Raw genomic sequence first — 21,117 nt, forward strand, 5'->3', positions numbered from 1 at the left:
ACCATCCAACCATGATGTAATTGACCAGCGACAAAGGAATCGCCGACGCCACGGCATAGTATGTTCCGATGTATGCAAAGATGGTGATCTTGCTGGTTATCTTGATGTTGCTGAAAAGGAATCGCATGAATAGTCGGGTGAACGGTCCTTTATACACCCACTGGTAGAGTGGATTGAACACCAGTTCGTTGCAGCCATACGCGTACTTTTCCCAACGAGCCAGTTCATCGTAGACGGTCAGGCTGACACCTTCCTGGAAACCGCCGTCGTGGTAGACGGCCAAGCGAACCACGAAGCCGTTCATCTGCATCCGCAAGCTGACGTCAAAGTCCTCTGAGACATGGCTGTCGGACCAGAACTTGGTCACCTTGTCTTCTTCGTCGTACCAGGCAATAGACTGTAAAGCTGACCAGCGTATGAATGTGTTGTGTCCCACGAAAGGAGCGCAGTCTCCATTACCCACCGCGAATTGAATCGAGCTGTAGACGAGATTGGTAAAGTATGTGATGCCGTTTTCAAAAGTGTTGTGTACCACTTGCATGATTCCAGAGCCATGCTGAATCAATGCCACCTCGGGACTCTCGTGCATTTCCAGGGCACCGTAAAGGAGTGAGTCTTCTGGTATACGGGTGTCGGAGTCGATGATGAGGATAATGGATCCTAACCGGACGTCGCCACCGGCCCAGGTCTTGCCGCCATCTTTCTCCACAGTACGATTTCTTGCTTGTTCATACAGCTCGTCCTGTTCTTCAACAGTGAGTTCGGCCTCTGTGCGGTTACCCTCGTCGCAGAACTTCTTGACCAGCTCATCGTATTCCTCTTCTACTCGAATAGAAAAGTCGAGGCAATAGTTCATGTTGCTTGCTTTCTTGAATTGGCCCTTGCGGATGAAGTACTGGCCTTCTTCCTGAACGCTTTCGGTGGATGAGCGGCCGAAGCACCCTCTCTTGGCCTTTTTCTTTTCCTTGTGGCCTGGCCGAGAGCACCAGCCAATGTTGTTGAGCTCGTAGAAGGCTTTGCGTGCTTCAGCCAGGTCTTTACTGACTAGCTGCATTCCATCGTCATTGACGAAGATACTTGCTGTACCTCCTTGCTTTTCATAGTGTCTCACAGCGGCCATGACGCTAGAAATGGTGGGCAGTATGACAGCCTGGAGGCCTTCTTTATAGACTGGCATCTGAATAGTGATGTGAGGCAGTTCCAGATCCGGGTATCTTCCTGGTTTGGGCGCGATAGCTGAATAGAACATGCTGTTCTTGCTCAGATTCGAAAGAGGTCCAAGGATCTGCCACAGAGATCCAGCAATGACAATCATGAAGAATAGAGAGAATGTGGCAAATAGGGGGATGACCGCGAGAAGAGCAAACCTCATGTAGTTGCCGTCAAGTCGGACTTCGGTAACCATCTTTGCTATGCACGCCATTTCCACAACAACGACGAGCACCAGAGCAAGGCCAACCAAGAGGGCGTGGTTGAGTAAGAACCTGCGTACAGGCACCTCTTGGCCGTCTTTTTCTGGGTCAAACAATTTGTCGCCTTGTTGTTCCTTTTCGATGGCCGTCTGGATGACATCGAGCTTCTCCATCATGACCGAGTCAGGCAAAATGTTTCGATTCAGGTAAGGAACAAGTTGTTCGCTTAGAGATCTGCCGTCACTGAGGCGAACGTCAGGCCTTCTTGGAGCATCGAAGCTGTGTTGGAAGCTCGGTGATCTTTCACCAGAAGGAGGAGCGATTCCCCAGAGATGACCGACGATGAGGTCCTCGACATCCGAGCCTCTTTTCAGCAGGTCGGGTCCATGGTCAGAGCAGAGAAGAAGAAGTCTCTCTTGTTTGCACAGAAACAGGAAGCCGTCATATTTGTAGTCGCTAGTCGTCTTCATTATCTGGGTGACATTGTTGACAATACGAACAGTTGGGCCGACTCGTCCAAGAACAACCTTTGTTTGGGTTGGAATGATAGACTCAAGCAATGCTCTGACAGCCCCTGACCTAATGGTCATGGCGAAAGGTGCTCGAAGATGTTCGACCGCCTCCGTAATGGTACTGTCCAGGTTCTGTGGTTCACTGCAACATGAACCTCCGACAGTCTTTACCATGACACCAAGATATGTTTTTCCAGCTGTGGCGTCTATTTCGGTCTCGTGGTCGAACCATCTTTGGGCATCACCCTTCTTGTACAGGTATCGTGAAAGCTGTTGAAAGTCAGACAAGAGACAAAACGTAACTGCATAGATACTCACGACTTCAAAATTACTCTGAGACGCACGTGAAGATGCCCCGGATGATGAGGTTGGACGGCTAAACTGAGTCATTGGCTGAGGGATGGAGGGAAGCAGTTCATTAAACGCAGAGAATGTTCTTGTGTAGCTCTGCATTTCCGAGCCTTCGAAAGGAGGAGTCTTTTCGGACAATGAACGACTCATTGTGAAAGTTGCTTGTGATGATTTCTCAAATGACGAGCATTGAGCAGACTGTTGAGAAAAGACTGCCGGCATTTGTATGCTAGGCTGAAGACCATTGTGAAGACCAAAATAGTAGTACTTCTTCCTTCCAAGTTCTGGTGAATCCAATGTTCCAAATTGTCAAAGGCAGGACCTTCTTGCCGAGAAGGATGTGGCGCTTCTGAAATTGCTCATTACCTCAGTCGGGGAGTTGGGTAGACATCGTCTCGTATCTCGGTCTGCAGCATGTGGTCTATTTTCAAAATGTGGCGAACATGGGCACAATCGAGCCACGGTAAGGGCTCGGGTGTATTTGCCAATGTATCCGGATATCTATTACCGCCTGTCTGTGATACTTATATACAGCTTGAGCCATGTTGCGTCTGCATGTAGTGACAGGAGCATCTCTCTAATTTTGGTGAAGCTCCTTGCTGGATCGTGCAATAGAAGGCTGCACAATGGATTGATAGAACGCTACTTGGCAAACCATGTGGAAGCATCAAGAACACCACATGCAAAGAAGGTCTGGATTTTAGTCCAACCTGATCTGTCAGTTTCATTGATCCACGTGCGTGAAGAGAGCATGTGGATGTGGATGAACATCCATGCCGCTGAATGATAGTAAAGCTCCACCAAAATGATTTTGGACATCTTTCGCAGATTAAGTTTGCCACCTTCCATCCTCTTTAGGCTTGGTGGTACTGACGGGGATTCAGGAACGCCTTCTTGAATCAACCTCACACTCCTTGAGAACCCTGCTCTCTCGATGGCTGGCGACCGGCTGTGGGCATGACAGATGTAGCAGACACAATTGTCAGAGTTCCTACGATATATTGTCCCTGTCTGTCTCTGAAACATGATCACGCCTTTTACTTGGCGCTTCGTTGAGTCCATGAGGACCGCGACTTGTATTGCAGAGCCGATTTCCACATTCAGCCCTCCCTTGCTTACGAGACACTCAATACCTTCTTTCATCCGATGATATAAGCGCTTCCATGGATGTATCGACCAGTGTGTGGTACTATTGACGGGTATTTGCAGATACCCAGTTGCAAATTTCCACGCCTCAGGTCAAGAGCCCACGAGGCTTTCTCGCTCTTCCAGCCGCTTTGGGAAAGGTAAGGGAATTTCTATTGATGAGTTTACTGAATATTGCATGGTATCTGTCCTTTACTCGCGTTGTCCGCATGTCACCTTCAGTTGATTCCATCTTGTTCATTCTTGTTGTCATTTATCTTTGATGAACCTGGACCCTCTGGAGAGCCAATTGCATTTGCCCTCAGCTAGAACCAGACACAGAAGATGAGTGCAGCTATTTCGCGAGCTACATCTATCCATTCCATCTCGGTGGGATCCAACCCATTCAGTAGCTCACGGCATGAGCTACACGATGGAAGCACGCCACCTGAGTTTGCGAGTGCGATAGGCAGGCGGCGCAAGTTCAAGTCTTCCAGGTTTCGGGGCACCGAGTATCCCAAACCATGGCTGGAACATGTTGATCCTCGGAAAAAGTGGGAAAAGGTCATCTTCTGGTGTGCGCTTTTGATCGGCCTTCTCATTGGAGCCGTCATCTGCTTTTTTAGCTATCGTTCAGTATCCAACCACGACTACTGTCTACTGTTCGAGGACAACTTCGAGACACTCGACACGAACATCTGGAATTTCGAGACGCAGAGAGGCGGCTTCGGTTCTGGATCTTTTGAGTGGACTTCTGACGATCCTCAGAACTCATATGTGGACGCAGAAGGTCTACATATTGTGCCCACCCTGACCACTGAATCAACCGATATCACCGCGGATGACATCAACGACAACTATGTGCTCAACTTGACGACTGCAGGAACCTGTACCTCCGTTAGCAAAGACGAAAATGATTGCTCTATTCGCAGCAACATCACCTCTGGGGCGATTATCAATCCCGTGCGCAGCGCCCGGCTGAACACCAAGGGTACCAAGACCATCACCTATGGTCGAGTTGAAGTGGTAGCAAAGGCGCCTGTGGGTGACTGGCTATGGCCCGCAATCTGGATGATGCCTGAGCCTCAAGGGCCGGATGGACACGGTGCCTACGGACCATGGCCTGCCAGTGGAGAGATTGACATTGCCGAATGGAGAGGCAACGCTGGATCCAAATATCCTGACGGACGCGACAGTGTCGGCAGCACATTGCATTGGGGGCCCGTCTATGCGGCAGATGCCTTCTGGAGAACATCTGGCAAACACAACCTGCGACGAACAGACTTTTCGGAAGAGTTCCATACCTACGGTTTGGAGTGGTCGAAGAATTACCTCTTCATGTACGTCGACACCCGACTAGTGGTAAGTGACAAGATCTCTGAAATTATTTAGTCTCTGTCGAGATACTAATGAGTGAGTTATAGCAAGTCATGTTCACCAAGTTCAACAATTACAAAAGCATGTGGGATCACGGAGACTTTGGGAGTGCAATTGTCAACAAGTCAGCCTTGAGCAACCCCTGGGCGCAGACGGGACAGGCAAACACCCCGTTCGACCAGCCATTCTATCTGATCCTGAATGTGGCGGTAGGCAGTACGAATGGATTCTTCAAAGACGGGGTTTCGAACAAACCATGGGGCGACGAGAGCTTGTCGGCTCCTCGAGAGTTCTGGGAGGCCCAACACTTGTGGCTCCCGACCTGGGGAGAGGGAGATAAGAGAGGCATGACGGTTAAGTCGGTTAAGATGTGGCAGGAGGGCAAATGCGGTGGTGCCTGAGGATGAAGCGAGTTGACGCCCAAATGGGCTCCCCTTCCTCGTATTTTGATAAAGCTTTCTGTCTACCTGAAATTCTACTCGCAGGCTGGGATGGGTGAGACCTGCAGGACAAGGCGTTGTGGCGTTATGGGGGCGTTCGCTGTGAATCCTCGGGCGGAGCTTCCACCTCCTACTGGTGTAGCGGTTTAATACTAGAAATCTCCGGCCCGTTCGACTACAATACATCAAAGCGTAGGACTGGTAAACTTGAAAAAGTCAATTTCAACATCTTGTGAGTGGTTCAGTAGGACAAGGATCGAATCCATCAAGGACATTTGATACGAGAGAACTCCTGTCTTCTCAACCCGAAACGGCCGAGGTTTGTCCAAGGCAAGTCAATCAAGCGAGCGCGGCTCTGCCCCTACAGGGATTGGCACATGCTTCACCGATGTGTATCATTGATAATTATCTCCCAATGGGAGGGTAGGCTTGTTTGTTTGGTTGATGTGCCATACTCACACATCGATTTGATGACTAATTGAATCACGTGATATGTCGGATAACCTTCCTCCGCTTAACTGCATACCTGGTTCTTGCCACTTCAAAGCCTTGACGTCGGTTGAGATTTTGTCCGACGAGGCTGACCAAGACGAGACAATTCTTCCAACTGCATCCCACCTACATAAATCTCAACCACACGCATCCTGTCGAGCCTGAGCGTGTCTTCCCATCTACTTTTATCGCATGCCCGACTGAGACGTCCACCATCATGGCGCCTCCACAGATCAAACAAGATCTAAATCGATCGGGGTGGGAGACGACCGATTTCCCATCCAGTTGCGAAAATTGCCTCCCAGATAACCCCTACGTTCAGATGCTCAAAGAGGACCACGGCGCCGAATGTAAGATATGCACAAGACCATTCACCGTGTTTCGGTGGAAGACAGATCGAACCGCTCGAACGAAGCGCACCAACATATGTTTGACCTGCGCACGACTGAAAAACTGCTGCCAGTCTTGCATGCTCGATCTTTCCTTTGGACTCCCCATTACAGTCCGTGATGCAGCTCTTAAAATGGTGGCACCCGGACCTCAGTCCACCATCAACCGTGAATACTATGCCCAAGAACACGAGAAGGAACTCGAGGAGGGCCGCGGTGCCGTTGAAGCCTACGAAAAGACAGATGAGAAGGCGCGAGATTTACTACGTCGTCTTGCTAACAGCGAGCCATACTACAAGAAACAACGAAGACTGGAAGCAGAAGAAGGTGAAAGTTCTAGTGTTACAAAGCAAGGCTCTTCCGGCCCAGGTCCCATACGCACTTCCGATCAGAGAAGGGGAGGGAATTCGCAGCGTGGATCTCGATCAGGTCCTGGCGGCGCGAGAACCGTGCCTGGCCCAGCACGACCGCCACAGCCCGAAGACTATCTACCGCCCGCCGACCCCAACGTCACCTCTCTATTCGTCACTGGCGTGGAGGATGATCTACCAGAACACGCTCTTCGAACGTTCTTTACACCTTTCGGCCAGATTCGTTCGTTGGTCTGTTCCCATCGAGCCCATTGTGCGTTTGTCAATTATGCTTCCAGAGAAGGAGCCGAAGCCGCTGCCGCCCATTGTCAAGGTAAAGCCGTTATTCAAGGTTGCCCTTTGAGAGTGAGATGGGGCAAGCCAAAACCTCTCGACAACACCGACCGGGACCAGCGGATGGAATGGGCCAGAGAAGGCAGACAAACCGCTGCAGCGATCAAATCCAGTCAGGCGGGACGTCCGGCAATCACATCTGGCGGAGAAGTTGGAGCGGAGACTGAGCAAGAGGCCGACTCGAGAGTCGTGGTTGCACCTCCCCCCGGCCAGGGTGCCGTCACATATGCAAGTCTCGCAGGTGATTGAGGTCACTCCGCCGAGATGTCATATGTATTTCCTGAGCGAGGCGTTGTATTGAGACAATTCCCATCATTGTCGACGATTTTTATGACGGAGGGAGATAGGATCGGGTATCGTAGCAAATCAAAAAGACGATTGGGATTATGACCCGCCAATCACCTTGACCTTGCCACCTTTTCCGAGAGGATTCTTAACAGTATCGTTGTCGCCTCTTTCAGTGTCTTTGTGTATGTTCAATTCTGTACCTAGTCAGCAACCTGTCCGCATGGCGGATACCTAGAAGGGTACATACTCAAAACATCAGAGCCCTCGACCTGCTTTCCTTGAACTACATTGTGTCTCAAGACCTCAACAACGCCCTCTGCATGGGCGATAGCCTTGACAGCTTCGTCGGATGAGGGGTCCAAGGAACTCATATTCTGAAAGCCAGCTCTAGCCTGACTCCTGGCTGCATGGAGAAGTGGAAAGTCACCTGCAAAGGCAATCCTCGTGGCTCGAAGAAGGTGTCTGTAGGCGGCTAGTGCCATTGCTTCGAGGGGCGGTCGCGCAACGTTGGGGGGATTTTCAGGGTGTGGAAGTTGCCGAGAATATTCCTGGAAGATGCCGTCCTCGCTTCCAATGAATTTCTACTCGTGTACCGCTCTGAAGGTCCACCGGGGCGTCGTGGTCGACTGTGACTTTGTAAAGAAATTGCGCAGGTGGATGTACTGAAGGTCCAAGGGAGAAGCTTGTAGTGGAAGGTCAAGCGAGCCAATCGGAGACCATCAGGCTGACAACTTTTGGAGTCCCTTGACAAGAATAATTTTCTGGTGAAATCTCTCTACACCTTATCCCAAATTCTGTCCCACACCACTGATCAATCTTGACTCGTGTGCCAGTCTCGACCCGCACGTCAAGTTTCGTTCTCCATAGACGATTCCAAGTGGTACGCATTTAACCCAACATGGCCGAAACTGCCATTCTATCCCCTCCGTCTGCGGATTGGAAGGGCGACAGTGAAGCCAATCCCCATTTCAAGTCGCTGGGGAAACTCTCGGGTCCCGTGAATCGAAAGATCGAACCTTATGGCGCACAATTCCTCGCTTATGCTCGACGCAAGCGTCACGGCCGTACATTCTCCGAAGACGACCGTATCCAGGCACTTTCCAAGGTCAAGAAATCCGAGGATGATGACGATGGTGAAATCAGCGAGCCTGAGGATCCATTGATGCTGCAGCGGGACGCAAAGGATTGGAAGGCCAGTGTGACACTATGATTTTTCCTCATTGTCATTGACTAACTCGAAACAGGGACAAGATCATTACGCCGTCCTCGGTTTGTCCAAGTATCGATTCAAAGCCACCGATGAGCAGATCAAGAAGGCCCACCGCAAGAAGGTTTTGAAGCATCACCCAGACAAGAAGGCCGCAGCAGGTCAAGGAGACGAAAACGATTCCTTTTTCAAATGTATCCAACGTGCACACGAGATCCTCACCGACCCCGTCAAGCGCCGACAATTCGACTCCGTCGACGAGGCGGCTGATGTCGAACCCCCAACCAAGAAAGAGGTGTCGAAACCCAGTGCGTTCTACAAGAAATGGGGCGCGGTCTTCCAGAGCGAGGCTCGCTTCAGCAAAATCACCCCAGTGCCCATGATCGGAGACGACAACAGCACCAAGGAGGAGGTGGAAGAGTTCTACGATTTCTGGTACAACTTTGACTCATGGCGGACATTTGAGTATCTGGATGAGGACGTGCCCGATGACAACGAAGGACGAGACCACAAGCGCCACATTGAGAAGAAGAATGCCAACGCTCGACGCAAGCGCAAGTCCGAAGACATTGCCCGTCTGAGACAGCTGGTGGATGACTGTCTGGCGATGGACGAGCGCATTAAGAAGTTCCGACAGGCGGCCAACGCCAACAAGAACAAGAAGAGACTCGAGAAGGAAGCCGAGGCCAAGCGTGAGGCTGAGGAGAAGAAGAAGGCTGCCGAAGAAGCTGAGCGCAAGAAGAAAGAGGAAGAGGAGAGGCTCAAGGCGGAGAAGGAGCAGGGTAAGAAAGCCAAAGAGGCCGCCAAAAACGCCGTCAAGAAGAACAAGCGTGTCGTGCGTGGCAGCGTCAAAGACGTCAACTACTTTGCCGAGGGCGATGCAAGCCCTAAGCAGATCGATGACGTGCTGAACGACGTCGACAAGGTCATTGCCACCGTCGACCCTGACGAGCTGGCGGATTTGGTTGCCAAACTCAACGTCGCCGGCAAGGACGCCTCAAAGGTCAAGGAGGTCTTCAGCGCGACTACCGGTGGCTTGGTTGGTGCTGGCAAGCTCAAGGAGGCTGACCTGAGAGTCTTCAACTGAGTGTAACTACTGTCTACTTCCTACGCGTTGACCTCAGAGTAAGTGATGACGAAGTCGATTTTCGACTTGAACAAGCGCACAATGGATAGATGAATGGTATTGAATTACACTTTCTCTTTATGAATATCACATTCCCTGCTGGAACTTTCGTTGCTACGGAGCCAACTTGTTGTTTCCCTCTCGTCCCGATTATACACTATTCTCTCCGGCCTTCGCAGCCAAACTCTCGTGCAGTCTTGCAGGTCGCTCTTTCAACGCAACAGCATGTGACACGGCGGATGGCTGGGCAGTAATATCCACGTCTTCTGCCTCTGGCGTTCCAACATGCCTGATTTCAATCACAAGGGGATCATGGTTTGTTCGGCCGGTATGCAGCCGTAAGAGGATTAGCTAGTCATGCACGCCACCCCATTTTCAAACGCTCAGCCTCGCAGGCGTCACTCCTCATCGACATAGGACTTTGACCATCTTCCAGCTCATCAGATCGGGGAGATGCCTTTCAGCATCTGCTCCAGACGCTCCTCGGCCCCGGGACCAATCTGAGGGCAGACCTAGGACGCCGCGCACATCATCCATCCCTATCCCATCACTCATGAACCAAGCACAATGGCTTCAGCCTCGCGTGTCTGGCCGCCCTTACCCTCCAACGATTATTTCCGCCTGTTCATTCTCGAGCCTAGCACAAGTCATCGAGCGCCGCTAAGTGGCCGATTAGAAGTTTATCCGATTTCAAGATGTCCTCACTATCTGGCTTTGTCTCATGCGTGGGGGGCTGCCAATGACATGGCTCCAGTCTTCATTGGTGGTAAACGGCACCAGATCACCACGTCTCTCCAAGTCAACATCCGATATCTTCGACGCTCCAATCACACTCGCGCTCTGTGGTGTGACTCAATCTGTATCAACCAGTTCGATGGCGTGGAAAAGGCAAATCAGATCCAAGTCATGCATGCAGTCTTTGCGAATGCAGACAGCGTCAATGTCTGTCTTTCCTCTGACTCTGACACCGTCCTAAGATCTCTTGAGATCATTCAAGCAGCCGACAAGGTCAGTGACCTCCGTCGAACCGAGATCGATGGCAAGCTCTTTGGCGAGCAGCACGTCCAAACTCTATCAACCTTGGCCCGGGAGCCATGGTGGTACCGCCTATGGGTCATACAAGAATTCACCCTGGGCAAGTATGTCACATTTCAAGCTTCAAACCAATCAGTCGACTATTACACCATTTTGAGCTTCGCCAAGAAGTGGAACGCCTACGTCAAAAGCACCGCCGGTACCAAGAGCTGGTTTCTTGAAGACGGCGAGGTCAAGCTGGACCTCGTCATGTCTCGGATCGAGAGGATGCAGGTTCTGCGTTCGACCTTTGGTCCCATCGCGGGCGAAAATCGCCCCCGTCGAGATCGTCGCGTCAGCGAGTTCTTTCGCATTCTGAGCGATTCCCGCGACCGCCAGGTCACCGACCCCCGAGACCGAGTTTATGGCCTGTTGGCCTTGTTGGACTTGACCTTTGGCCGAGACTTTTCCATCCGGCCCGACTATACTCTCCATCCTGGTGTCATTTATACCCAATTCGCATTCGAGTACATGAGAGCCTCACGTTCCCTGCTTCTGCTCCAACAAACCTGTCAATCCGTCAACAGCATCACCTCCATTCCCTCGTGGGTGCCTGATTGGACAAGCCCATATGACTTTGGCACAGAGAGATCCAGGGTCATGCTTTCTCGCGACCGGCCTTTTCGTGCATCGGGCAAGAAAGAATTCGATGCCTCACTGATCCATGAACATTCACTCGTCTGCAGCGCCTACATGTTCGACACCGTGGACATTCTAGGCAATATCAATGAGATGACATTCTATACCACGGATTTCCTGCCCACTCTCGCCGTCATCGAAGACTGGGAAGGCTTGTGTGAGGATGTTCTGGGTCCGCTCAACCGAACCCGGTATGCGACTGGGCTGGAGACGGTGGGTGCGGCCTTCTGGCGAACCATCGTCACCGATCGCATGTCGCCCGAGTTTCAGACCCGACCGACAAAGCTGTCTTCGGCTCTGAAAGACGAGTTACGGAAACACGAGCAAGTATACCCCAAAACAAGACTCTTTACCTCGGAAACAACGGCAATGCGTAACTCGGTTGGTAAACGACGTCTCATCTTTACACGACAAGGATATATCGCCCTTGCCCCTCCAGATACAGAATCTGGCGACTGCATATTTATGTTGGCAGGAGGTAACGTTGCTTATGTACTGAGAGAGCTGTCCCAGCAACAGCCTATCGATGTGCATGAGGATGATGATGTTGATGGTGATGCGGTGATGTTGAACCATGAGTCTCTTCGATATTGCTATATTGGAGATTGTTACGTTCACGGCATCATGTATGGAGAAGCCACGGAGAACCTGCACGACGGCGATTGGAGGAGGATATATATTGATTGAGATGAGATCATGACTGGATAGAGCAAGCCGGATGTTGTGAACGACGCGAATGACGACGACCACGACGAACATGATGATGACTACTACTATGACGACGATGAAGGATGAAGAGAATGATCTGAACACAAGCTTTGAGAAATAGTCCTATTAGAATGATACATATCTACGACATTTGATTGTCAGTCACATGCCTACATTCTTAATTAAGCCTCCCCTAGCATTTCCATTGTGCCGGCCGAAATGACATCGCCGAACACTGTCTACACAATATGATGAGTACATGGTAGATGAACGTTACATGTGAAACGCGGCGAGGGCAGGACCCCGGCGACGGCAGGACCTCATTGGAGGAACGATACAAAGAGCTAGCCTGAGAATAAGACATGCAAAATAGTAATCTTGACTATCAAAGTGAACTGGCAGTATGCTAGACAAACTGCTGTAAGCGTAGTAGCAATAGTAGAACAGCTCTAATGAGCGGTGAATTCCTTTCTCATCTCGGACATGACAAAACGCCGAGGCCCCTTGCTTCCAAATGCTTGAAACGCTTCAAGTACAAAAAGTGTGGTAGAGAAACAACATCATCCAATATAAAGATCCAATGTCGTCCCGGAAGCAGCAGCTGATAATCCGTAAATCTCTGGAGTAGTCATCGTGTGCAGCAATGGCACTCTCAACTCAACTCGACCGCAAGTCAACCCCGACCATCGTGGAACTCCACAATGTCTCCAAGTCCAGGCTCTTTCCAAATTGAAAGACCGGGACCCTAAAGTAAAAAGGGGGAGAATTGTCTTGATTCACACTTCAGCTTTGCTTCGTACCCAACGCCTGCTCTGCCAACACCCTCTGTTGAACCTGGAAAACTCCAGGGCCCACTAGTTCTCGTATCTCAAACCTGGTTTAGTGCTTGGAATTGAAGAAACTGGAAGCCACGGATCCGAGTCCACTAGCAGTCGAGCTGTCACTGACATTACTGGACATGCTGCCTGCTCGGGACGACTTCTTCTTGCCATGCTTGGACTTCTTTCCTTTCTTGGCATAATCTTCCGCGAGTGATCCCAGGATCGCTCCTCCGACAGCTCCAAGGATGCCGTGGCCGGCCTTGTGACCAGCATAGGCCCCAGTTGCACCGCCGGCCACGGCTCCCAATAGGCCCCTGTCACCTGTCTCGGTCGACTGCGCTGTGTAGTCGCTAGGACCTTGAACATTGATTGCTGGTGTAGAGGATTGGTAGTATGATTGGCTGGAAGGCTGTTGGTTTGAGTAGTCTGTGTAGTTTTGTTGATACGAGTTATATCCACTAGTGTTATTGTAGTCGGGTTGTGGCTCAGAGAATCCTGACGATGGATACGACGATTGGTATTGAGGTTGTGATTGGTACTGGTTTTGGTACCCGTTGTAATTGTATTGTGAGTCGTAGGGGCTTGTCATGTTGAACTTTGACGCTGATGTGAAGTGTTCCTTGGTAGTTTGTTTAACGAGGTTTTGACCAATAGTGTTTGATGAAGATAAGGGAAAAGAATGACTCATAAGACAGATGCACTGGGACATGTATATATACATACCAATCCCCTATGGTAGTGGAACTCACCTTGCGGCTTCATCTTTACTAGTGCGCAGCATTGTCGGAGCCACAGACAGGGGTGTGAACAAGAAAGAGGGGACACGACTGAAGCATCCGCGAAGCTTCATACGAAGAGCCCAATTCCGTGTCTATTTGATTTGAATGTTTGTTTAGGGAGACATCACTGACGTCGAGGTGATTGAGGTCGACAGGATTTGGGCTAGGAAACTGGGGGAAGGCACGATGGATGCAGGTTCATGATGCAGAGAAGGTGGGGCATCGTGGCGCATTGAGAGGCGCAATGGGGCGCAGTAAGGCTGAGCCAAATATCACTAATCCCCGGAAACTCATATCTCCACCAAAGTGTACGGAGCGTATATTGATACGAAGGATCTATGTCGCGATGCGTTGCGGTAGATTCGTCATCCCAGCTGTTCAAGGATCAAATCATCTTCTCTAACCAAGACAAGATGCTCGACGACAACTCAAGCCTCTAGTTGTCTCACCTTGTCAGTACGACTTTGGCAACCCCAGAACTCGTTGCCCGATGTAATTCTTGATCATCTCTCGACTGACAGGGGCAATTCGAGGGATCATGCTCTCCCGGAAAAATCGTTCGACGTGATATTCCTTTGCATATCCCATTCCACCATGTGTGAGGACTGCTCTTTCACAGGCGGTGTAGGCAGCCTCGGCTGCCAGATACTTGCACGCGTTGGCGTATTCGCCAGTCTCGTACCCAGCATCGTATAGCCGGGCTGCCTGATAAATCATGAGCCTGGCTGCTTCAAGCTCCATCCAGGTATCCGCCAGGGGATGCTGGATGCCCTGGTTCATTCCGATAGGTCGACCAAACACCTGTCTCTCGCCGGCATACAATGCAGCGCGCCGGAGCGCCGCAAACCCAATGCCAATCGCTTCAGCGGCAATCAAGATCCTCTCAGCATTCATTCCGTGCATAATCATCTTGAACCCATTGTTCTCCTCTCCTATTAGATCCTCCTTAGGTACTCTCCACCCGTCGAAGAACAAGGTGTTGGAATCCACTGCTGCTCTTCCCATCTTAGGTATCTCCGTGACCTCGACCTGACTCCTGTCCAGGTCAGTGTAGAAGAGACTAAGCCCTTGACTCGGTTTCTTGACTTTGTCAAGTGGCGTGGTCCTAGTTAAGATCAAGATCTTCTCTGCGACTTGTGCGGTCGAAATCCAGATCTTCTGCCCACTGAGTAGATAGTCCCCCGATTTGTCGTCCTTTACTGCCCGAGACTGCAGCTTCAACGTGTCCAAGCCAGTATTTGGCTCTGTCACGCCGAAGCACGCTCGTTCCTCTCCTTTGATCAATGGGACGAGCCACCTTTGCTTCTGTTCCTCAGTCCCAAAGATTCTTACCGGCTCCAATCCGAAGATATTCATATGGACAGCGCTACAGCCTGCGTACGCCGCGCCACTCTCCGCGATCGTTTGCACCATAATAGCGGCCTCTGCTATCCCCAAGTCGCTCCCTCCATATTCGCTCGGCATACAGACGCCCAACCAGCCATCCTTTGCAATCGCCTGGTGAAACTCTATCGGAAACCGGTGTTCTTTATCTGCTCGGTTCCAGTATGCATCGTCAAATTTCGAGCATACCTTGCCCACGGCCTCCCGTACCGTCCGTTGGCTCTCGCTGAGATCTGGGTCCTGAAGTTGGAGATATTCGGTGGCACGCGAATGAGCCTGGCGTGTCTTCTGTAGAAATGTTGTATGTAATGATGGCGTGGTAGGGAACCCATTTAACAACGCCCTTGACCGTTTCCCATGAAGAAGTAGGCGTCTGCCCAACATACTGACCGCCATGGTTTGTTTGTTTCTGCCAACCACCTTTGATCACCCAAGATACCTTACATGTAGAATGTCGGCCTTATGTCTTCGTAATTCGGTAAATCTCTCCACATGAACTTGGTGATCTTGATCCAGGGACGTTTTTCTATGTGCATTGATTGTCTGACATTGGAGAGGCAAGCTGATGCCTATAATACAAAAGGGCATTCCCCCAAATGGGAAACTCTGGGGTATGTCTAGAGCCCGAGGGGCCCTTGGTCGTTGGAGAAACATCGAATCAAGCCACAACCGAGGCCGGATACAAGTCGTGCGGAGAAGAGATGATGGACACCTAGGTCTAAGCACGAATAGACCTCTATGACACGTCAGTGGGGCCAGCAAATACCTCATCATAGCTTTAATGGTGGGTGGAGGCTCCGACTTCGAAAAGGTCCGTTTGGGTGAAGTTTCGGCTGGATCGTCACCAGGAATCTCTAACATGACTTTGTGCCGGGGTTGACTTGGCTGGAGATTTGCAATAAACTGCATGTTTATACTATTAGACGCGGTCAACGAGTATCAGTGCTTCAAGATTGATGTGTTTCTAGGGAATGGTGAGCTCGTCTTCCTGGAGGAGCATACTTTGTTAACCGTCTCCCGGCGCATGCAATCCATACACACAGGCATCGAGGATGATGAAACATAGTAATCCATTTCTGGCCCTGCTACACCACGGTCGTGCTGGACTATTACCCTCTGTCTGTGCTCGAGGGTCATCACCAATCAATCTATACGGACGTCGTCATCAGTCCACAGCCGATCGCTCAGATGGCCTCCCACTATCTGGCCTTCGAGTTCTGGATCTATCTCGTGTGCTAGCAGGTCCCTTTTGTACTCAAATCCTGGCCGATTACGGCGCTTCGGTACTCAAGGTCGAACAGCCTGGCGTGGGCGACGAAACACGACAATGGCGCACAAGTGGCGAGTCACAAATGTGGAAGGACGAGTATCCTTTGATGAGTCTCTACTTTGCAGCCATCAATCGGAACAAGCGATCCATAACACTCAACTTAAAGTCCAAGCAGGGTGTGGAGATTGTGAAACGACTGGCTCGGGACAGCGACGTATTGGTGAACAATTTTGTTCCAGGGAAAATGGACGAAATGGGCTTGGGATATGATCAAATGAAGCAGGAAAATCCCAGACTGATATATGCCAGTGTGAGCGGCTATGGAGCTGATGGCCCAAGTAAAGCCCGGGCTGGATATGATGCAATTGCCCTGGCAGAAGCTGGATTGTTGCATATTACCGGCGAAAGTCAAGGTCCACCTTCGAAGCCAGGTGTCGCGATTGCCGATCTCTGCACCGGATTGTACTCTCACGGAGCCATTCTGGCGGCTCTCGCCCAGCGGGAACGAACGGGTTTGGGCACTAAGATTGAAGGAAGCCTGTTCGAAAGCTCGCTGAGCCTGTTGATCAACGTGGGGTTGGCCAGTTTGAATCTCGACAGGCACAAGGGTGCACAAGGTCGGAGAAGAGGGAAGAGACTTGGACTTGGACATCCAAATCTTGTTCCTTACGGTGGATTTGAATCGAAAGACGGGAGAATGGTATACGTAGCTGCTAACAACAATCGCCAGTGGCAGGGATTTTGCAGAATCTTGGGCGTCGATGGCCTGGGTCAGGACCCGCGATTCAATACCAACGACGGAAGAGTGGAACACCGGGCAGAGATTGATTCCATACTGCAGAAGCGATTCCGTCAAAAGACAAAAGATGAGTGGATGCAGGCTTTTGATGGAAGTGGATTGCCATATGGGGCAATAAACGACGTCGTCGAGGCAGTAGAACATCCGCAGTCACATGCGAGGAACATGGTCGTCGAAATCCAAGACTTTGAGGCTGCAAGGGACGGTGTGTTGAGGATGCTTGGATCAGCAATCAAGTTTCAAGATGCTAAAATGGGAGTCCGGATCAATCCTCCCCTTCTCGGAGAACACACAAGCGAAGTTCTCGCAACTTTGGGCTATAACGAAGACAAAATTCTTGAGCTGAGGGAGTCGGGAGCCATTTAGACCGGGTTCATGGAAGAGGGCTCTGTTAGCAAGAATAGAAACTCAGAGATCACTCTTTGAATAATAGCATGACACATGCACCGTATCATTTTGATAGATGTCCCAGTATCATGACTTATTCGACGTCCAAGTTTTGAAACAATCAGACTCTGGAAGAAAAGTGCTGGGGTGGTTGTACACCGTGACAGACATCTCGATCAGATTGGAGAGGAATACAACCAACATGGTTCATTGCATGCATCCCAGTGAGCTAGCAGGTTGTAGTATAATGATACAATTGCGATGCTTCTCCGTCATCGGGGGACTGTACAATGATTGATTTTGATCTCGACCTCATCTATTCCAATTCACCAGTATTCTTCAGTGCGCATCAGGCTGGGCAACAATGTATGTAACTGCTTGGTCGACTAAAGTATTCTCAGTAAGAGTGTCATTGTCAGATTCTAGGATGCTTACCGCTGTGGATGGCATCAGCCTCCTTGTCAGGAATCTCAATGCTGAATTCTTCTTCAATCGCCATCACCACCTCGACTGTGTCCAAGCTGTCCAAACCCAGGTCATTTTGGAAATGCGATGTTCCCGTAATCTACCCGTCACTGGTTAGAAGGCTGTTCAAAAAGGCCATTAGAAGGTCATTACCTTTGAGACGTCTGAGACCTGAGGCGAGTTAGCAAGTGTGTAAAGATTTTGACAAGATAGGCGTACCTTATCGAAGTTCTTCAAGACATCGAATATCCGGCCCTGGACTTCGTCCTTTGTGAGACCAGCAGAGGCCGAATAGCATCTTACACTGGGAACGACGAACGAAGGAATTGATCGCGATGCGTGCTGGAGAGGATAGGAAATTTGGGCGCGGAAGGCAGGTAGTTGTCGGGGAATCTGGGTCCTTGTGGCGGCGTAGAACGCTCTGACGGCACCCGTTCGGAGCATTGTGACAATAGCGGAGAGGTGCGAAGGGTCGAGAGACGTAAGGCCAAAGAGGAATGTGTGAAATGGCACGGAAGAAGTGAGGTGTAGATGAGTCGAGATTCTGATGTCAAGTAAACCAGAAGCTGCGACGGAGCAAAATGTCAAGTTCGAAGATGCAGGAGCGACCCAAGCTCGGATAAAATGCCACGTGACTACATTACTAGGGGGAGGTGCACTGAGGTGTGTGCAAGCACTTGCAACCTAGCACTCGGAGGTTGCTAGACACACCTGCTCAAGCCAATCATGACGTTCCTGTTTCCTGATGACGAGACTCCACATCCCAAAACCTCCTACTAGCACCCGAACTGCTCTCCATATTTCATATTGACGTCCTTGATTCCCATCTCGCTTGCCACACCAACTCCATCCCAGTGTGCTGGCTTTCCATACGGACGATGGCATCATCACTGCGTCCAGCATCACGACTGGTCGTGAGACCGATAGCTGGCTCGAGTTTTTTGCGACAAGCAGACAGATCACCCTTCCTGCGCGCCACAGCTCAATTCCACACATCAACCCCTCGAAATGCCCTCCCATCAGGTCCTCCTCCACAAGGCTACAGATTACCACGGCCGAAGCGATTCGATGAAGGCGAGCACGTCATGGACAAAGCTTCCAATTACTTCCTCCTGACTGAGATGTTTCGTGGCATGTATGTCGTGCTGGAACAATTCTTCCGACCACCGTAAGGAACCCCGTCTCTTACCAGGGCTGCTTTAGCTTTGGATCAAGCGCTAATTCGTGATTCTCCAGTTATACAATTTTCTATCCCTTTGAAAAAGGTCCCATCTCTCCCAGATTCAGAGGAGAACACGCTCTGCGACGATATCCATCCGGCGAGGAGAGATGTATCGCTTGCAAGCTATGTGAAGCTATTTGCCCTGCCCTGGCCATCACAATCGAGGCCGAAGAACGAGAAGACGGATCAAGACGGACAACTCGATATGATATTGATATGACAAAATGCATCTATTGTGGTCTCTGCCAAGAGAGCTGCCCTGTTGATGCCATAGTCGAAACACCCAACGCTGAATATGCCACGGAAGATCGAGAAGAGCTCTTGTACAACAAAGAGAAGTTGTTATCCAATGGAGACAAGTGGGAGCCTGAGTTGGCAGCGGTGGCCAGAGCAGATGCTCCATACAGATAGGAAGCCCGTGGGCGGATGGAAGGTCGGCTCATTGCATCTAGCCTAGCGTGTACATAATTTTCACGAAATAGCACGAAGCGCTCCGGGAGAGGCGATTGTCGCTAAGGACCGTGGCTCACATGTGTCAGGTCTGAAAATTTATTGCGACGATGCTCGCGAGTGATATCAAGCACTTGGAAACTTCAATCGAGTTCTATCCCGGCATTAACTTTTCACCCATGGTTTCTTGCCTCCCGTGCTCAATTGATCTATGTTGCTGAGTCTATCACACCTTATTACTCTCTGATTAGATTTTCACACAGAGGTGGTTCTCAATTCAGAGCGCGCATAGTCAGCTCAACCCTAAGACAAATGTCAGTCATGATGCCGGATCGAGAGTGTCGGCAGACTTACACTGCGAATGTGCCAGCGCTAACAGGCATCGCTCGAGCCAGAGTTGGACCGATGCCTTTCCAGAATCCTCTAGCGCCTTCTGCTTGCCATGTCTTGCTGAAACAATCACGCATCGTCTTGTATTTCTGATCTGCGCCGAATCCGTCGCTCTGCATTTTGCTTTTGATCACGTCAAAAGGATAGCTGGCAATCCACAACGCCTCACCGGCGAGACCACCGTAGAAAGCCACCTTGGGCGAGGAAATCTCTTTTCTCTCGACGTTGTTGCGTTTCATGTCGAGATTCATGAGATACTCAAAGGTGAGAAACCACACACCGTAGGCCTGGGCTTCACGGTACAATGTTACAGCTTGACCACGGTACAAGCCGCGGAGAACCCCTTCGTGAGAGGAGAGCTTCTTGATGCAATCTAGAGGGCCACTGTACAGACGATCTGCTCCATGGGGTTGAGTCTGGAGTCGGATTCTGACATGCTCAATGGGTCCTGAGAGTACTGAATTGGTGAGACCGGCAAACGCACCAGCCAGGTAATATTGGCCATAAGAGAGTTCGCCCTTGCCCTGTGGGTTGGCGACCAGGTTGCGTTCTTCGAAGGCCCGTCGAGCGTAGTGGAATGCGCCGAACTGAACAGAGACACACGCTCCGATGCCTATCAAAGGTGTGAGAGTTCCCTTGTAGAAAGCGAAGGGCCCTTCATTCCGTAGGATGGATGAGGCGCACGCCACGGCATTCGGATATTTCGAAGTTGTCTGTAGTCGGACCTTTATGATATCTGTCCATGTGAGAATGGCCTCTTGCCAGCATACGCCTGACGATCCTTACCAAATGGTTGGCCTGAAGAAAATTGTTAGCCAGAATTCCTGTAGTGTCTCCAGACATTGATCCTCCCTCAACATGATCAAGTCCTGATGTTGCAAAATGACCCAAATCATTTAGAGAATCTCACCTAACAACACTTGGGCTATTCCTCCAGCAGCGCCGGATACTAGATCTTTTCCTGTCCGCGCCCAACTGGCTTGTTCCGCTTCCACGGTGCTCAGGTCGTCACCTGCCATACTCGAAGTCAGATGGCCTCGCCTCTACTGGATCAATGCTGGATCAAGGAAGCTTGAAAGCAGTCACCTCATACTTGGTTCTCGAGGCTATTGTAGAAGGATATTAGAATCATACGTGACTGGGGCTGCTTTTCATTGCCCTTCTGGTACGATAGCACGCAATTTGGAGACCGTGGGACAGGCTTTGGCCGCGCCTTGGGCGACGCTTATTGGTGGATCTCTCATCTAGTACCCCACTTTGCAAGAAATTGGCATGTAGCCCATGGACATGGAATAAATTCCCAGATA

At 50.6% G+C, this 21,117-nt stretch overlaps 9 protein-coding genes across 9 annotated transcripts; 5 read left to right on the forward strand and 4 right to left on the reverse strand.

Annotated features, from left to right (window-relative positions):
* Nucleotides 1–5,926: 5,926 nt before the first annotated feature.
* PV10_00293 (pre-mRNA-splicing factor slt11) lies at nucleotides 5,927–7,051 on the forward strand (the record flags this gene model as incomplete). Its single annotated transcript, XM_016364346.1, has 1 exon — nucleotides 5,927–7,051. One exon carries the CDS (start codon nucleotides 5,927–5,929, stop codon nucleotides 7,049–7,051), a length of 1,125 nt encoding a protein of 374 aa, XP_016227995.1.
* PV10_00294 (uncharacterized protein) lies at nucleotides 6,369–7,709 on the reverse strand. Its single transcript, XM_016364347.1, has 2 exons — nucleotides 7,338–7,709; nucleotides 6,369–7,284 (listed from the first exon to the last, which is right to left on the reverse strand). Exons 1-2 carry the CDS (start codon nucleotides 7,570–7,572, stop codon nucleotides 7,187–7,189), a joined length of 333 nt encoding a protein of 110 aa, XP_016227996.1. The 5' UTR covers nucleotides 7,573–7,709; the 3' UTR covers nucleotides 6,369–7,186.
* Nucleotides 7,710–7,988: 279 nt separating this feature from the next.
* On the forward strand, nucleotides 7,989–9,384 carry PV10_00295 (uncharacterized protein; the record flags this gene model as incomplete). The annotated part of the gene is made up of 2 exons (XM_016364348.1): nucleotides 7,989–8,282; nucleotides 8,335–9,384. 2 exons carry the CDS (start codon nucleotides 7,989–7,991, stop codon nucleotides 9,382–9,384), a joined length of 1,344 nt encoding a protein of 447 aa, XP_016227997.1.
* A 496-nt stretch (nucleotides 9,385–9,880) lies between these two features.
* On the forward strand, nucleotides 9,881–11,938 carry PV10_00296 (uncharacterized protein). The gene has a single exon (XM_016364349.1). It carries the CDS (start codon nucleotides 9,991–9,993, stop codon nucleotides 11,821–11,823), a length of 1,833 nt encoding a protein of 610 aa, XP_016227998.1. The 5' UTR covers nucleotides 9,881–9,990; the 3' UTR covers nucleotides 11,824–11,938.
* A 267-nt stretch (nucleotides 11,939–12,205) lies between these two features.
* PV10_00297 (uncharacterized protein) lies at nucleotides 12,206–13,426 on the reverse strand. The gene has a single exon (XM_016364350.1). It carries the CDS (start codon nucleotides 13,384–13,386, stop codon nucleotides 12,724–12,726), a length of 663 nt encoding a protein of 220 aa, XP_016227999.1. The 5' UTR covers nucleotides 13,387–13,426; the 3' UTR covers nucleotides 12,206–12,723.
* Nucleotides 13,427–15,879: 2,453 nt separating this feature from the next.
* PV10_00298 (uncharacterized protein) lies at nucleotides 15,880–17,262 on the forward strand (the record flags this gene model as incomplete). The annotated part of the gene is made up of 1 exon (XM_016364351.1): nucleotides 15,880–17,262. One exon carries the CDS (start codon nucleotides 15,880–15,882, stop codon nucleotides 17,260–17,262), a length of 1,383 nt encoding a protein of 460 aa, XP_016228000.1.
* Nucleotides 17,190–18,332, reverse strand: PV10_00299 (acyl carrier protein). The gene is made up of 4 exons (XM_016364352.1): nucleotides 17,968–18,332; nucleotides 17,902–17,919; nucleotides 17,719–17,848; nucleotides 17,190–17,669 (listed from the first exon to the last, which is right to left on the reverse strand). Exons 1-4 carry the CDS (start codon nucleotides 18,190–18,192, stop codon nucleotides 17,623–17,625), a joined length of 420 nt encoding a protein of 139 aa, XP_016228001.1. The 5' UTR covers nucleotides 18,193–18,332; the 3' UTR covers nucleotides 17,190–17,622.
* A 201-nt stretch (nucleotides 18,333–18,533) lies between these two features.
* PV10_00300 (NADH dehydrogenase [ubiquinone] iron-sulfur protein 8, mitochondrial) lies at nucleotides 18,534–19,650 on the forward strand. Its single transcript, XM_016364353.1, has 2 exons — nucleotides 18,534–18,916; nucleotides 18,985–19,650. Exons 1-2 carry the CDS (start codon nucleotides 18,627–18,629, stop codon nucleotides 19,379–19,381), a joined length of 687 nt encoding a protein of 228 aa, XP_016228002.1. The 5' UTR covers nucleotides 18,534–18,626; the 3' UTR covers nucleotides 19,382–19,650.
* On the reverse strand, nucleotides 19,453–20,964 carry PV10_00301 (uncharacterized protein). The gene is made up of 4 exons (XM_016364354.1): nucleotides 20,721–20,964; nucleotides 20,597–20,608; nucleotides 19,775–20,546; nucleotides 19,453–19,723 (listed from the first exon to the last, which is right to left on the reverse strand). The coding sequence occupies exons 1-4, from the start codon at nucleotides 20,827–20,829 to the stop codon at nucleotides 19,693–19,695; spliced, it is 924 nt and encodes a 307-aa protein (XP_016228003.1). The 5' UTR covers nucleotides 20,830–20,964; the 3' UTR covers nucleotides 19,453–19,692.
* Between the last annotated feature and the right edge of the window lie 153 nt (nucleotides 20,965–21,117).

This window comes from Exophiala mesophila (assembly GCF_000836275.1).
Source record: "Exophiala mesophila strain CBS 40295 unplaced genomic scaffold supercont1.1, whole genome shotgun sequence".
In the NCBI taxonomy this organism is placed as follows: Eukaryota; Fungi; Ascomycota; class Eurotiomycetes; order Chaetothyriales; family Herpotrichiellaceae; genus Exophiala; species Exophiala mesophila.